Genomic DNA, 12,454 nt, shown 5'->3' with positions numbered 1-12,454 from the left:
TTGATGCTATTCAAATAGAACATAATAGAGATGCGCGATTCTTTAAAACTTCGACCCTGACTTAGACTTTAATACAAACCCAATTGCCGTGTGAGTGACTCAGATGCCTCCTCCCACCTATGTAGACACCTTGCAGATGGCGGTTTCATATCCCATCGTGACCCTTCCAATACCCGCCAACACCATTCAGCTCATGCAGCTCATCACCCAATAAACACTTTATCTTTTCAAAGACACCAATGAAAACCTCTTACCCCTGGCATTGATGTAGAACTGCATGCTCTGGCGGGTATGGCTTCAATGCCGATCCTCGACTTACACCTCAAATTGGCTAGGCTTAGTGAAAGCCAAGACGGAGGAGGGCATGAGATACGGTGTGGTTAAGTATGTGCCGCAAGACAGTCTTCCTGGTGAGTCTGCCGAACTCATATAGCGATGGTCCCCAGTTTATCGTTTAGTGTTGCTTTCGTCTTCGAGTTCTTTATCCCTTCAGATCTGAGATCACTGCAAAACGATACGACTCCTTGTAGGAGACTCAACTCTCGTAGCCATGGTTCGCCTTTTCCCACTCCTCCTTGCCTCTTTCCCTCTTGCCCTATCCGCCGACTTTGAAAGTGTCACCATCAGTTCCAACCTCGACAATATTGGCCACACATGTATCAGCAAATGTCTCTACTACACCGTCCTCAGCGACATGGGCAGGGCCATGGGCTGCGATGACCCCTATGACAACAACTGCTATTGCGCTACGGCAGCGGCATCGGCTACCCAGGCCGATAGATTCATGTCCAAGTGTGCCACATCTCTGTGCTCCGCCGGTGATCGCGCTAGAGACTTGACTTCCATGCAGTCGTACTATGCTTCTTACTGTATGGGTGCGGGATTCACGCAGCCAGGTGCCACTGAGTGGTATAACCCAGCAGAAGCTACAGAAGAGGCTTCGGAGGCGGCTACTGCAGAAAGCAGTGATGATGGAAGTAATGCGAGACCCAGTCGGACAGCCGACTCTGGTGGCGATGCTACTTCGACTCGTATGACTGTCATTACGCAGACGGCAGAGGATGGTGCTGTCAGGACGCAGGGTAAGTTCCTGCTGCTCATGGTGACGGTGCCTTTGCTGCTGCTTCAGGTACTGTTCCTGTGCTTTTCTTTACGATTACTTTATTAACACGTTTCTACTAGTAATTGTTGATGCGACCTCGACGTACTGGGTAAACAAGGACGGATCTCCAGCATCGGCCAAGAACAATGATGATGATGATGGCGGTTCCGCTGTCAAGATTGGTGTCGGTGTAGCAGTTCCTGTAGTCGCTCTCATCGCCGGCGCTATCTTTGCATGTTGGTTCATCCGTCGAAGACGACAACGCAGAGCTCAACTCTCTCACCCTACCGAACCCCTTACCTCACTCACCACTGGCGGTGGTCCTACCGTTGTCGCCGCTTCTCCATCTACGCCAGAAAGAAGGGACACTCTTCCAAGAAAGCCAGTCGGTGCCTCAACGATCTCTTCTGTTTCTTCATTGTCAAAAACCAACGAACTGTCTGGTACTGGTGTCCAGCGTGAGCTTGCTGGCCGCGAGGTACACCCCTTTCCCGACATGACGCCCAGTCCACCTATCCAGGTAGCAGGACAGCATGAGATGACTGGTGAGGGTTGGCGACCAAACTTAGAAATGGATGGTCGTGATGCGCGAGTAGAAATGTCGGGTGTTGCGAGACCTCCTGAGTTGCCTGGGTACACGAATGCAGCGAATGCTTATACACCGCACGAAAGTGTTCAGAGGTGGGAACTGCCCGATAATTCTCGTCAACGATAAGACACAGGCACCAGGTCTTGGTTTCTTTTCTTTATAAGCAGTATAGCTTTTATACCGCGAAGTTGGTCTTCCCACTTAGCAGGGAGTTTGTCAAGGGAGTGTTTAGTTGGGTATGGATGGGTTCGGTATTGGATATTTAATGAATGACTTTTATAAATGTGAATTGACGTTAAATAAAACACCAGGACAAACTTTTTCCATTATCTGAAATTTCATTGAACGCAGTCACGGGTCGGCAAGGATGACTTGACTATTTATTGATTGCTAAATTGTTGTTGTCTCAACTACGAACGAAATAGGGTAAGAAATTGCAACATATGATGAACTCGAGTTGACTCACACACAATACGTCACAAAATTTAATTCCATTTAGTCGGTATTCATAAGGAGAACACACTCTTCTTTGATTCTTCGTAAACAAGAGAGCCTCCCTCCCTCCCTCATCTGGCAAAGGTAAAAAGAACAAAGGCAATTTGGATGCTAAAACAGCAAAAGGAAGGGTCTGGCCGGGGATTGAACCCGGGACCTCTCGCAAGCTATGCTATAGGGTTTTCCCTAAGCGAGAATCATACCACTAGACCACCAGACCGGTGATAGAGAACATGCTTGACGTTCTGCTGGTGAACGACGAGCTCGTAATTGGAGACTAATAAAGTACATTGTCGTCATCTTGTGGTGTTTAGTAAACATTGATTACATGCATTCCTATCCTTACGACCTCCCCATACACCCACTACTCGACATACTCTAATCAGACGTCAATAGACTCATAGTGCCAAGACAATATCATTAATCGTATCATTGTCCCAGCCTTGTTAGCGTCCCACCAACAAGTCCGCTCCTCCGCAGCCATCTCCATCTTCAGCTCTCCGTAGCGGAATTAATAATCTCCACACTAGACTCGAATACCGTGAAAGTGGGCTTACTGCAAGCCATGACCGCTATCGTCAAGAGACGGATGATTACCAAGTCCATCTCTCTTTTGGTTGGTCGTTTCTTCTTTCGAGCAGCTGAAAGTGGGCGGTCGGGATAATTCATGTCTTGTATTGCCGACCATAACGGCGGCCGCGTGCCCCGAGATCACTTATTCACAACTTCGTACGTGACTGAGCTGAAAGCATGTCTTAGGATCGTATGGCCTCTGACGTTTGATGATTGTATATAAGGACGGCCGTATCCCTAGAGGATGAGAATGTAGAAATCAGCATCTATCCAAGCAACTATACCAAACATATCTATACTTTCCTCTACTCATCACCATCATGACCTCTTCCAAGCTCATTACTGTCTTTGGAGCAACTGGCTCCCAAGGTGGGAGTGTTGTACAGTCACTCCTCCAGAACAAGTCCCAGGCCTTCAAGATCCGTGGAATCACTCGTAGCCCTGAGTCTGAAAAGGCAAAGGCTTTAGCCAGTCAGGGCGTTGAAGTCGTAAAGGCTGATGGCCTTGTCAAGCATGGGCTGGTCGAGGCGTTCAAGGGCAGTTGGGGCGTTTTCGTCAACACAAACTCGGATGATCCTGTAAGTCAAAATGGTCAGCAGGCGAGCTCTCACTGACACGGTATGCAGTCTATGAACCAGCCGGACGGGCCTACTGAGCTTGATGTGGGCAAGCATGTTGCAGATGCTGCCGCTGAAGCTGGTGTGGCTCACTTCGTGTACAGCGGTATGGCCTCTGCTTCCAAGATCACTGAAGGCGCTATTCCAGCTCGTGCTTTCGACAGTATGTTATTTCTCTTTCCCTTCATCGATAGTGCTAACTTCTTGCAGCGAAGAACGCCATCGGTGAGTACGCCAAGGACAAAGGCGTCTTTGAAACTGTCAATATCGTCAGTCCCGGTTGGTATTTTGAAAATCATCTGGTAGAAGAATTCGCACCTGCACTGGGCGGGTTCCCTTTCAGCCCTGATGACGAAGGATACTTGACCTTGCACATCCCTCACTGGGGTGGTAATGGCGAGATCCCCTTCATTGCCATCGGAGACGATTATGGTGACCTCGTCCATGGTATCTTCCTTGATCCCGCGAAGTACAACGGACGTCTAGTCCAAGGCATTAGCGCCAGCGAGACTCCTCAGAAGCTTGTGTCTGAATTTGAAAAAGGTATGTCTCTTCATAGACCAGTTTCCCCTTTCTCCTTGCTAATCACTCGGTAGTGACTGGAAAGAAAGCGCGTTTCGTGCCCATCGAAGATTGGAAGTCGATGGAGACATATGGCGATCCAGGCTTCGAAACGGTCAAGTACATGTTTGGTTTTTGCCAGCATTCTGGCGGCTTGTATTACGGAGTTCCTAATGATCTCGCCCCTGCTGGTGATCTCAAGGCGAGGGCGGCTGATGCTAAAGGGGCTGGTGATGGGAAGCTCATGACCCTGGAGCGCTTCTGGCAGAAGTATTTTACTTTCTGAAGGATAAAATAGGACTTCTGAGCATCCATGATGGTTTGTTGTTGACTAGAGTCGGTCCAGACTGTTTTGATCTGTAGCACTTCATCATTAGCCATGAGTTGGTCGGTTTGGATAGTCGTTTCCAAGGAAATTTGATTTCGTCATCTCTCAACAATACCTTTATGTCTTTCAAACGGCGTCTCCGAACTTGTACTAGGGTAACCTTGCATCTGGGAGGTACTAAAGTAAGTTTGGGGATGAACTATGGCTTGTGAAATGTCGTTTTCCTACGCGGGAGGCTGCATATTATTGAACCAATGCTGTCTTTCCAGAAGTGATCTAGAAGAGAAACATTGGGCGGTGTGCCAGGGTCTAGAAACTCCTAAACAAAGCTATGAAAAGATCAACTGAATCAGGCCAAACAAAATCACTTGTATCATCCATTATTGTTTTCTGTGCAAGTGTCAACATAGGCTTCAGCCGGGAGCATATACATACATACTCCTTTGTTCTTCAGCATTTTTTCTATTTGATATTCCTGGACCATTGCTCCCTAAGTTTTACTTCTTTGCCCCTGTGGCAGCTGCTATTTGGATTGTGATTCACAGGCACCGGGGCGGGTTACTCTGCGTGGTTATAAATTCCCCCACGAGGGGCAGGAACCTGCATCTCTTCTTCTCCTGCACCACCACACAACTCCTTCATCACAATACAGGAGCCAAAGTGGTTTCATTTTTCTTCCAACAAGCAACATATCCACTGTTCATTTGTTATTCCGTTCCTTCTAGAGTGTTCTCTCTTTATTCACTCTCCCTTATCTGCAGCTCGGCTAGGCGCCGCTGCCGGGTTCTTGCAGACGCAGAAAGAAGGAACAAACAGTCCCCATTCTTCAGCATTTGTGTGCTTTTTTTTTTCTCTCACTGAAGCTTCCTTGAGCTTTTTCTTCTTTTGTGCCTTCATCTATTCACCTCGTTCTTCTTTCATCATACTGTGGTCTCACTAGAGCTCCGACTACTGTTCTTTCGCCTCTCTTACGCACACGTCGCCGCCATGAGTGACAACATCGAACATGAAGCTATGGTCCGGGCAGCCTGCCTCGTAAGTCTTATTTTCTTCTTTCTTCCTATTTACGAGAAACTAACTCTTGATACCTAGGCCGACTTAGGCCGTCTCCGTCAGGAGGAGCTACCTTTGAGTAACCAAGCCCGCCGCGGCCCTTCCTTCGCCCCTAACAAGAACAACGGATCCAAAAACATCGACCCGCATCTAAAAATTAAGCTCATACACAAATGGGGGAGTGCCAAGATCGAGGACGATGAGAGCCGACAGATGGAGGGCCTTGAGATCGAGGCGCGACCTTGGGCCAAAGGCCGGGTGGCAGAAGCTTTCTCTAGCAACAAGATTAAAAGGTATACCGTATAAGTAAAGCATGCCAACTCTCTTCTAACACCTTACGCAGTGGTCCACCCCCTCGCATTCCTCCCCGCAAGCCCGAGACTTCTGCACACGGCAATGGAAACAGCATCGCAGATTATTTTAAACCACCGACAGAAGGATGGAAAAAATGCGTCGTGGGACTGGTCGAGAAAAGCCCCATTAACAATCCCATCACAGTCAAGTGGGGTTCTCTACAGAACGCATCAACTCCTTCGCTTGCTTCTCAAGGTGTGGTTTCCAAGCCTGTCCAGGGGCCCGTATCCAGCAACGGTCCATCAACCGGTACTTCTGGAAACGAATCATCTATGGCCAGTGCTCCTCTCAGTACCCCTCTGGAAAGTTGTACTCCACGAGTCGTCCTGAGCTTTACCCTTCACCAAAAAGGTTTCGATTCCAAGGCCGTGGAAACTATCATCGGAAGCGGATATTGCCAGGTTGTTCCGGGCAAGAACGAAGCCCTTGGCTTTGTCAGTTCAGTCGTGTTAAAGGTCCATGAAGAGAACGGCGGCTTCCTGGTGTTTTGCACTGAGCTCAAGGGGGATAAGATCCTCGACGTCCTGGACCTCTGCAAGCCAAGCCTTGAGGGTTCATACTGCAAGGTACAAGCCACAACGCAGGAAAGACCTTATTATATTCGGTTCGACAATGATGAACATGTCAAGGTCTTCAAAGCCTGTCTATCTAGTGTCAAAAAGGCTGTCTTGCTACACAAGAAGCCAGAACCTAAGGACTCTCCTAAGGACGCTCCTAAGGACTCTTCTAAGGCCTCTCCTAAGGTCTCAAAGACTGTAGTGACTGGAGTCATAGTTTCCAGTCCGAGCACGGCCACTATCGACTCAACCCCGACGGTATCTACTATCGTTCCTCAGAACGTGGTCCCAACCCAAACCCCAACAGACACCGAGTTGATCCCTATGGATGACGACTGGGACAGCACTAACAACCCGCAAGTGCCGGCAATTCAAGCGGCTGTGAACCCTATGGTCGCACTTGTTCGACGATGCCTCGCGTACTTCAGCGCCGAAGGTAACTTTTGTGCAGGCACAATTGCAGGGATCGAAGACGCGATCTTCGATCAGTGGAAGAGCCAAGGTTTCCTGGAGGATTGTAGCGAGAGGGAACGAGAGGCTGCGTTTGCCATGCTTCGAACATTTGTGGATGTGGAACTGATCCTCTCTGGGAAGAAGCCACCAGGCAAGGCTACCCAAGCTCCTGAGCAGGTCGAGAGCTCCAACAAGCGTTCCAGGCGCGGAGCCACCCAGGGACTAGGTTCCTCTTGCTTCGCAAAGAAGCCCTTTGCTTACGAAGGCAGTTTTACCGGCCCTCGACCTCGCGCTGCTTACAAGTAGGGCTCAGGACCTTTCGCCGATTCCTGAACGAGGAGAGAATGGAGTTTTAGAGACATTTCGATGAATGAAGAGGCAAAAAAGCGTATAGCGGAAAGTGTAAAGAATTAGATATAGTAATTGAGGAAGCTTTTTAAGGTGTTTTATTCTTTTGATAACTTTTGTCTTGGTATGCTTGCAATAATTGTTGTGAGTCTTTATCCAGGCCAGTGCTTATACTCAGGATTTCCTTTGCCAGTTCTTCAGCCTCTTTATAACGACGGAAGAAGTAGTGTTCTTCAACGGCATGAATAACCTCTTGGATATCCATTTTGGAGGCTCCTGGACCTAGCGGCAACTTGACTTTCTGGTATATCTATCCAATTAACGTCAGTTTTAAATCGTCAATGAGTAGACAGAGGTCCTTACGTTGCCGTTCTCGACCTTGGCCTCATACTCCTTCTGGATGACTCGCCAGGCCTCCTCTGATTGACCTGTTCGGCGGGACTTTGTGTCTACCTCGTCGGCCTCATCGGAGGAGACGTCTGCGAAGGCGAAATTGGCAAGAGGGTCTTCTTCATCCATTTTGGGTTTGAGAATTGAGGAGATGGGATAGAGGCTTGTGGGTAGCAAAAAAATTAGCCTCCTAAGTCTTTAGGTAGAAAAATAAATAGTCTAAGAACTATAGGCTAAGAGGCTTAAATTGACCTACTGATTTTATCTCTTATGATTCCAGGGCAGGGTAGGTTGAACTGATTTTATGATGGGACAGACCCACCTAGGTTTCTTACTGATTAGTGAGTAACTAGAGCCAGCGTTTACTTAGGTAAATAAGAGAGTAACAAAGTTTAAGAAAGTCCTGTAATATAAATCTTAAACTTATTTAGCGGAAGAATATTAACGAAATACGGATAATATTTAGCATTATATTAATCCAAATAAGCAGATTATGTTTTCGTCAAAGAAGCAAATACATTATAAATTAATATAGCCACCAAGCAAGTCGTAGGCAAGGATGACTTTTATAATCAGACAATAAAGAGAATAAAACAGCAGCATTAGAGTTAATTAACCAAGGAATCTTGTCTTAATCTTCAGCAATCTTTTAATACTGTACAGTGATAACTCTCAGCTACAGCTCTCACCCAACTCATACAAATTAGCAGCCAAAACAGAGTTTTATCCCAAGCCCAATCTAAACATAGAATAAAAGCATCGCATTCCCAAAATCCCATGCTCATCTCTTTTTAGACTTTCCTAGTTGCCCACCTTCTTCGGTCGATGCGGGGGAAAAGAAAGGGGTTGCAGCCACCGTTGTTTGTCGGCCGGATGGGAACGGATTCGGCTCTAGAACATAGCGAATGCCGGGCAAAGACCGTCAAGAAGCGATGAATCTATGTATGGGTGGCTGAATCAAGATGATGGTGTGTGAGATCGGCTCAGCCGTGGAGACTATGTTTGAGAAAACCTATCTTCCTGATTGCCGCGGCTGAGAATTAGTATCTGGTCATCAGTTATGGGATGACATTTTGATCACGATGATGGAACAATGAGTAAATGACTGATTTAATAGGTTTCATGATTAATTATTCTAATCAGTGACTCTATCAAGAAGCCCGTTCTAGGCGATGAACCCGAGGCATTTCCTCGGGGTTCATGTGCTCTCAACTGTCTAATAGACCGGGGGGTATAGTCCTAAGAACTCCAAATAACAAAAGTGAAGCATCCTAATTTTGATGATGCTCAAATAAACAATAAACCGGTCTTTTGATGTATAAAACTTTTTGAAATCCAGAACCGTCTAAACGCCTTGTAAAATGCTGCAAGCCTTTCTCCTCTTTCTCCGTTTTTAAAAAGTCGCGCCCGTTTATGCCGTGTCGTCGTTAGTGTGGTTGTAGCGGTGAGTAGTGGAGAATTCTGTGTGTCGTGTACAAAGTCCCCTCCTTGGCAGATAAGGAAATGCATGTCGGAGATAAGACGTGATTCGTATAAGTGCGGAGACACAAAAAGAGTCACTTATAGAACCTGGCGAGCCTTCTCCTCGGCGAAAGCCTTGCGGCTCATCATCAAGACGCGCTCAAAGCCTTCACGGCCCTTGACGGCGTTCTCGCGGAAGCGGGAAACCATTGTGTCCTCGATGCTGTTCTTGATTCGCTGCCAGCCACCGCACAGAGCAGTGATGTTGGCGTTTTGAATGAACTGTGTCTGGTGGTCGCCGAAAGGCTTGTAGACAACCTCCTCTTGAACGTTGACGAGGTTGCTCCATGTCAAGTTCTGGCTAACCATGGTGACGGTCTTGTTGACGGGGTCGACATAGCTGGCTTCGTACATGAAGCTCTCATCTCCGGTGCCGCCGATGATAGTCTTGATCCAGTCGGGGACGGTTTGCTTGCATGTGATCAGACGCTCGGTTCGGAGGATACCTGTCGCAGGGTCGACTTCGCGGGAGAGTGTGTCGACGGCGATGACATGCTCAGACTTGTTGTTCCAGGGGCCGTACTTGGTCCAGTTGGCTGTGGACACCTCGTCCCAGGAGTAGTTGTAGGTGACGCTGTTGCTGAAGACCTTCATTGTGACGGTCGCGTGAGATAGAAGTCGCTCGCGTGTGGTGGTGGAGTAAGAAACTTTTTTTTTTCTTTGATGTTGGAAAAGAGGCTGATATTCCTTTGATGAGGAAAAATGAAGGTTAAGTTGGTGAATGCAGAATTGTTGGAAAAAATGAATGAGGGTTTCCTCCTTGTTTATATCACTCGCAGAAAATGAGGATTAAAGCAAGATCTCCAGTGGCGATGGAGTGACGGGCGTGAGGGTAAAGATGAGCAAAGTCAAGATGCAGATGGAGATGCGGCCTTTTTAATTGGGGACCGCTTGCAAAATTATTCCATGTGAAAAAAGGGAAAAAAGGAACTTCTAGCATTCTCACTCGCTATCGCCGGCCGTCGGCTCTGGGGCCCGAGCACACCCGCAGAATTACCTAAACCCGATATGGTTGATTACTAACTCTATAGAGAAAAGACTCTCGATCGCGATAAAGGGTCGGGATATCAGGAGGATCTTATTGGTCCGGCTTGCAGGAGGAGGTCGGACCTCTGGTTCTGGTCTCGTGCATCAAGAGGGGAGAGACAAGAGCCTGGGAGGGCAAAAGCTGTGCCACAGGGTGGCGAGTGCGTCAATAATGGGGAAAAACCGGAGAACTATGAAGCTAAGTGTTGGTGATCAAGTCTCGAGCATTGGCCAGTCCTGCGAGATCGGGAAGGGATTAACACGGTCTGAAATCATATCAATTTCAGGGTCCTGTACACGGATACTTGTGGAATGTACAGGAATCGATACATCACCAATAGCATTCAGTGACATATCTTCTCATTTGTGCACATTTCATCATGCATCGATCGAATCTTGCAGCCATCATAATCTCTGAGGGGATGTTGCTTGCAGAAAAGAGTCACAACTACAGTCCACATAACAACGCATAACTTGCATAATGCCAACAATCAACTTGATCCTATCAAATCCATCAATGTCTCATTTGCATGATAGTCTACAATAACATAGCGCAAGACACATTTTATTGCTTCGACGTAATTCATATTTTTAGCCTAATCCATTTACATTGTCTGCATAGAAAGAGGAGAGTCGTATTTCAGAATCCATCCATCTCACAGTCACTATAATTCCATGTATTTCTCGTCATATTGTTTAGTAGTCGTCTCCACGGCTGATGACCTCCTTCACGGTGGGTCGGATCAGAATGGTCTAAAATATGTCAGTCATCATCACAAGCGCATACTAGTTATCCAGGGTTCACTTACATGCTCAAACTGAGCGGTGTACGAGCCCTTCTTGTCACACAAGGGTGGGTACGCCTCGACGATACCAGCGTTGACCAGGTTGTTAAGCTGCAAGACCGTTAGTTAGTTCGTCATTCCACAATTTATGTACGAGATACATACTCCAAGCAGGTACTTGTCCTGACCAATACGGTCCAGGTATCGGCGACAGAAAGGCAGGGTGCCAAAGTTCTTGTTAATCACGTTGAGAAGCGACTTGGCAGAGCTCAAGCGCAGATCAACGTGTGAGGAGTCTCCTCGTTTCGCGTAGTGCGACGTCTCCATATCGTCCCGGACGTATCCATTACCGGTACTGCCAAAGGTCTCAATAGCAAAGACGTCGCCCTCTTCCATCTTGGTCTGGTCGTTACTCTTGACGATGGGTACGGCCTTGGTGCCGTGGATGCTGTAAGGCAGAATGTTGTGACCCGTGAGGTTGCGGATACTCTTGACGGGGTAGGTGGTTCCGTCAATCTCAACCTCGAAACTCTCCATGGTCTCCTGGATAACACCTCCAATCTCGCCAACGCGGGCGTCAATACCAGCCTCGGCAATACCAGCGTTAGTGGCCTCCTTGACGGCCTGGAGAAGGTTGTCGTACTTGTTGTCGAAAGACATGGTAAAGGCAGAATCGACAATGCGGCCGTTGACGTGGACACCGAAATCGACCTTCATGACGTCCTCCTGCTGCAGAACCATCTTATTGCCGGCGTTGGGAGTGTAGTGCGCGGCGCAGTGGTTGAGACTAAGACCACAGGGGAAACCCATACCAGCCTTGAGACTGTCACCCTCCTCCAGTCCAGCGTGTCCGGTAAGAGCACGAACACCATCCTCAATGCCCTCGGCGATCGAGGTCAAGGTCTGACCGGGCTTGACGTTCTTCTGAGTCCATTGGCGCACCTGGCGATGGATCTCGGCAGCCTCGCGGTAATCGGCAAGGAAGTCGGCGTTGAGGTTATCGAGATGGCGCTTCTCCTCGTTGGTGGTACGGTAGGTGTTCTCGTCCTTGTACTCGACCTCCTCTCCGGGAGGGTAGGATTTGTTAGGGAACAGCTGGCTGACCTGAACTCGAGGAGGGTCACTCTGGCTGGTAGGGTTCTTCTTCTTCTTTCTGGGCTTTCTCTTCTTCTTTTTCTTGGCGCCACCTTCGCCAGGGGCGGCACCATCGGCTTCGTCTTCGGAATCATCGCCGCCATGCTCGTCGCCGGCAGCGTCGGTGTTTGATTGTGCGTTCGCGCCGGGCTTCTGAGAGCCATCGGCCACTGCGGGGCAATCTATGTCAATCCTGTATTCAAACTGCAAAAGGTGCAAAACGTACCGTTGAGCTCCTTGAGAGCTTCAGTGGGGACTTGAGCTGCCATCTTGGCTAACCTAGTAGACGAGAGACAATTCTGCACGGCAAAGCAAAAACAAAGCAAATCGAAAAGGAAGAGTTTGGTGGGAGGGCTGGATGGGAAGATGTCACCCCACTAGTAAAACAGACACAAAAAGCTGGACACTCTTTGTCCCTATTGGCGCGCATTCTTTTCTGTCGGATTAACTCCCCGCTGACAGATTTTGACATGACGAAAGTGGATTGGGCATTCATTGGTGTTGGCACTTTGAATGATACGCGCGGTTACATTGTGAGAAGATGGTCGCATTTGACGAGATGGATTGG

At 48.2% G+C, this 12,454-nt stretch overlaps 6 protein-coding genes across 6 annotated transcripts; 3 read left to right on the top strand and 3 right to left on the bottom strand.

Moving 5' to 3' along the window:
* Positions 1-550: 550 nt before the first annotated feature.
* On the top strand, positions 551-1,817 carry FSST1_006165 (uncharacterized protein; the record flags this gene model as incomplete). Its single annotated transcript, XM_083232508.1, has 2 exons — positions 551-1,082; positions 1,183-1,817. 2 exons carry the CDS (start codon positions 551-553, stop codon positions 1,815-1,817), a joined length of 1,167 nt encoding a protein of 388 aa, XP_083089595.1.
* Positions 1,818-3,079: 1,262 nt separating this feature from the next.
* Positions 3,080-4,223, top strand: FSST1_006164 (NmrA/HSCARG family protein; the record flags this gene model as incomplete). The annotated part of the gene is made up of 4 exons (XM_083232506.1): positions 3,080-3,337; positions 3,386-3,539; positions 3,587-3,919; positions 3,973-4,223. 4 exons carry the CDS (start codon positions 3,080-3,082, stop codon positions 4,221-4,223), a joined length of 996 nt encoding a protein of 331 aa, XP_083089594.1.
* A 1,029-nt stretch (positions 4,224-5,252) lies between these two features.
* Positions 5,253-6,988, top strand: FSST1_006163 (uncharacterized protein; the record flags this gene model as incomplete). Its single annotated transcript, XM_083232505.1, has 3 exons — positions 5,253-5,300; positions 5,358-5,611; positions 5,662-6,988. The coding sequence occupies 3 exons, from the start codon at positions 5,253-5,255 to the stop codon at positions 6,986-6,988; spliced, it is 1,629 nt and encodes a 542-aa protein (XP_083089593.1).
* A 130-nt stretch (positions 6,989-7,118) lies between these two features.
* Positions 7,119-7,549, bottom strand: FSST1_006162 (uncharacterized protein; the record flags this gene model as incomplete). Its single annotated transcript, XM_083232504.1, has 2 exons — positions 7,119-7,340; positions 7,394-7,549. The coding sequence occupies 2 exons, from the start codon at positions 7,547-7,549 to the stop codon at positions 7,119-7,121; spliced, it is 378 nt and encodes a 125-aa protein (XP_083089592.1).
* Positions 7,550-8,980: 1,431 nt separating this feature from the next.
* On the bottom strand, positions 8,981-9,535 carry FSST1_006161 (PRELI-like family-domain-containing protein; the record flags this gene model as incomplete). Its single annotated transcript, XM_083232503.1, has 1 exon — positions 8,981-9,535. The coding sequence occupies one exon, from the start codon at positions 9,533-9,535 to the stop codon at positions 8,981-8,983; it is 555 nt and encodes a 184-aa protein (XP_083089591.1).
* A 1,128-nt stretch (positions 9,536-10,663) lies between these two features.
* Positions 10,664-12,155, bottom strand: FSST1_006160 (methionine aminopeptidase; the record flags this gene model as incomplete). The annotated part of the gene is made up of 4 exons (XM_083232502.1): positions 10,664-10,720; positions 10,777-10,863; positions 10,918-12,056; positions 12,113-12,155. 4 exons carry the CDS (start codon positions 12,153-12,155, stop codon positions 10,664-10,666), a joined length of 1,326 nt encoding a protein of 441 aa, XP_083089590.1.
* Positions 12,156-12,454: the final 299 nt, after the last annotated feature.

Source organism: Fusarium sambucinum, chromosome I (assembly GCF_050947815.1).
Source record: "Fusarium sambucinum isolate potato_lamoka chromosome I, whole genome shotgun sequence".
Classification (NCBI taxonomy): Eukaryota; Fungi; Ascomycota; class Sordariomycetes; order Hypocreales; family Nectriaceae; genus Fusarium; species Fusarium sambucinum.
This window is presented reverse-complemented; position numbering and strand designations above follow the sequence as displayed.